This window comes from Propithecus coquereli, unplaced genomic scaffold (genome assembly GCF_000956105.1).
Source record: "Propithecus coquereli isolate 6110/MARCELLA unplaced genomic scaffold, Pcoq_1.0 Scaffold114, whole genome shotgun sequence".
In the NCBI taxonomy this organism is placed as follows: Eukaryota; Metazoa; Chordata; class Mammalia; order Primates; family Indriidae; genus Propithecus; species Propithecus coquereli.
In genome coordinates, this window is record NW_012135414.1 from 5441824 (window position 1) to 5445237 (window position 3414).

At 38.2% G+C, this 3414-nt stretch overlaps 1 protein-coding gene across 1 annotated transcript in view; it reads left to right on the forward strand.

Annotated features, from left to right (window-relative positions):
- Positions 1–1219: 1219 nt before the first annotated feature.
- Positions 1220–3414, forward strand: part of LOC105819696 (ribosome biogenesis protein WDR12-like) — a 9427-nt gene continuing 7232 nt past the window's right edge. The window contains exon 1 of the mRNA XM_012656009.1: positions 1220–2209. Coding sequence (XP_012511463.1) covers positions 1398–2209 — 812 coding nt within the window. The 5' untranslated portion in view covers positions 1220–1397. The remainder of the gene's footprint in view (positions 2210–3414) is intronic.

Sequence of the window (3414 nt, forward strand, 5' to 3'; positions counted from 1 at the left end):
CCCAAAATGTCCATGAAGAACTGGTTATTATTTGATCAAATCAGCAATAAAATTGGACATGCACAACAGCATTTCACTTCAAAATGGAAATTGTATGACCATGGGTTCCAGGAGGTCCAGAAAACAGAAGCAAATCACTGTACAAGTGGTACAGAATCCCATGGAAGCTGTTCAGACAGCTTTAGCATAAAACTTTAGCTTCATGGGGATTTTCCTATGAATGGAATGGCTCATTCATTGCCATTTATTCCACTCAATGCTGCTTCTGACTAGGGTCACATTTTATAGTAAAGGGAAGAGTGGCAATGGTTCATACACAGAGAAATCACTAATTTTCCAACACACTTTATTTCCCAGAAGCATATGGACTGACGTACTTGAAATGCCTGGCTTAAGGCTAAGTTTAGTATGCTGTACTATGGAAAGTGCTATATACTTTAAACCAATGGATTTATGGTACCATTTTCTCATAGTCAGAGTACAGGTGTCCTGGAACCAAAAAGTTTAGATAGGAGTAACCCCGACTTTTGTTATTTCAGTGTTTTTTATTCTCTTGATCTCAGTGTGTTTAGAAGTCCTAGTGCATGATGGTGAAATGCTTCCACCATGGATTATGGGAAATACAGTTATGGTTCTATTTTATCAGAAGCTAACACTACGTCCTGGATATTTTGAGATCCTCCTGCCAATAGGCAGAAAACAAGCTTGTTCTGTTGCCTAAAATGATTGAAACTGACCACTAAGGGGGATGTGTTACTGCTTAATTTTGGTAGGCAAGGAAGGAAGACTATGTCTTATTCCTTTCTTGTACTACTATGATGGTTTATTGGCTTCGATACAAAAGGAATAAAATTTTGGATCATATTACAAAGTATAGGAGACCATTGAACCAAGGTTATGGCAGAGTCTAAGGGGAACATAGAACGGATGGTACAAGAAGGTAGCTGTGATTATCTACATGGGCTTTGTGGCAAGCTGTAGAGGAAGCAGTTATGTTTCATTTTGATACAGGAAAGTAGACCCCAAAACTGGGGGGTCTGGTCTGAAAGTCAAATGGGTTCTTGGCTTCACGCAGGAAAGAATTCAAAAGCAAGCCAACAGAGTAAAGCAAAAACAAGTTTATTGAAATATTAATGAGTAAAATAGTAACAAAGAAACAGAAGAAAGGCTTGCTCCACAGGCAGAGCAGCAGCTATCTCTCAAAGCAACAGAGAGAGAGCCTCGTGGTGCCTTCTGCTGAGAAGACCCAAGGAAAGAAAGAGGAGGCCAGGTTTCGACTGTAGCTTCTGGCTTACCTGTGCAGTCCAATTTTGAGCTGCCTCTTTGTAGTCCTAAGAGACAAGAGCTCCCACTAACCCATACGTTTCTGTGGACCAGTCCTGTGTCTACTCCTTGCCATGGCTCAGCTCCAAACACGCTTCTACACTGATAACAAGAAATATGCGGTAGATGATGTTCCCTTCTCAATCCTTGCTGCCTCTGAAATTGCTGATCTTAGTAACATCATCAATAAATTGCTGAAAGACAAAAATGAGTTCCACAAATATGTGGAATTTGATTTCCTTATCAAGGGCCAGTTTCTGCGCATGCCATTGGTCAAAGACACGGAACTGGAGAACATCTCATCAGAAGAAGTTGTGGAACTAGAATATGTAGAAAAGTACACTGCACCCCAGCCAGAGCAATGCATATTCCATGATGACTGGATCAGTTCAATTAAAGGGGCAGAGGAATGGATCTTGACTGGTTCTTATGATAAGACTTCTCGGATCTGGTCCTTGGAAGGAAAGTCAATAATGACAATTGTGGGACATACAGACGTTGTAAAAGATGTGGCTTGGGTGAAAAAAGACAGTTTGTCTTGCTTGTTACTGAGTGCCTCTATGGATCAGACTATTCTTTTATGGGAGTGGAATGTAGAGAGAAACAAAGTAAAAGCCCTACACTGCTGCAGAGGTCATGCTGGAAGTGTGGTCTCTGTAGCCATCGATAGCTCAGGAACTAAATTTTGCAGTGGCTCCTGGGATAAGATGCTAAAGATCTGGTCTACAGTGCCTACAGATGAAGAAGATGAAATTGAGGAATCTACAAATCGACCTCGAAAGAAACAGAAAACAGAGCAGCTGGGACTAACAAGGACTCCCATGGTGACCCTCTCTGGCCACAAGGAAGCAATTTCGTCAGTTCTCTGGTCAGATGCTTTATGCATGTTATATGTAAAATATTTAAAGTAAATGTCTTTTTAAAATAAAAAAAAAAGCAACAGAGCGTAGGTCTTTGTGAGTTTCTGGGGTTTTATTTTATACCTTCTATTTAATTTTATGTTAAGTAGAAGAAGGATTATTCATAAGATTTCTGGGAAAGGGATGGGGAGTTATAGGAACTGAGGGTACTTCTTTTTAAACCATATAGTGTAATTTCCGGGAGTTGAATTGCACTTGTCAACTGTTGTGGTGCTGGTGGGAGTTTCTTTTACTATGCTAATATATTATAAGCAGGGTTTCATGAGCAGTGAGGGTAAAATGAGGTCATTTTTTTGTGACCGTCTTGGTTCTAGCTGTTTTTGGCAGGTTTTTTCACCACCTCCTGTTTTATCAGAGACCTTGGTTTGGGTCTTAGGACTCATTCTAGAGCAGGGCCTGCTGGTTTCCTAGCTCAGTGTTGTTCCTTTTTCAACATTTCTCACACTCTACCTTTTCTGAAGAGTGCTGCTTTTAGCTAATGTTTGGGGTTGTAGGTGGGAGCATGGCTATGTCGATACTGTAGTTCTTGGGACTTTGTTGAGCCACATATTTTACCTGATCAATCATGACTTATTATTCTTTTTATATGTTGTCATATTCAAATCACTAAAAGTTTGTGAAGGATTGATTTTTGCATCCAGGACAATTTTTTTTTTGAACTTTAATGTTTTGAAATATCTTTGCCTGGTTTTGGTATCAGGGAAATTCTAGCTTAAAATGATAACTTGCGAAGTATTCTATCTTCTTTGTTTTCTGGAAGAGTTTGTGTAAAATGAAAGGGCATTTAAATGCTATTTATAATTCAGTAGTGAAGCTATCTGGGTCTGAGTGCCCTTTGTAGGAAGAACTTTTTTAACTACAAATTCAATTTTCTTAATAGACACAAAGGTTTTCAGGTTATCTATCTATTCTTGAGTGATATTTGTTAATTTATATCTTTTGAGTTTTTTTCCATTTCATCTAAATTACTGTTTATTGATTTACATTTTATGATTTATTTTGTCTTATTCACCTTTTAATAGCTGAAAATATTGCTGTAGTGTCACTCTTATACTTGACATTGGTGATTTGTGTCTCTTCTTTTATTCTGAATCAATGACTAGTTATTTTTTTCAGTTCTGTTGATATTATCAAAATATCAGCATTTGGTTTCATTAATTTTTCTATATTT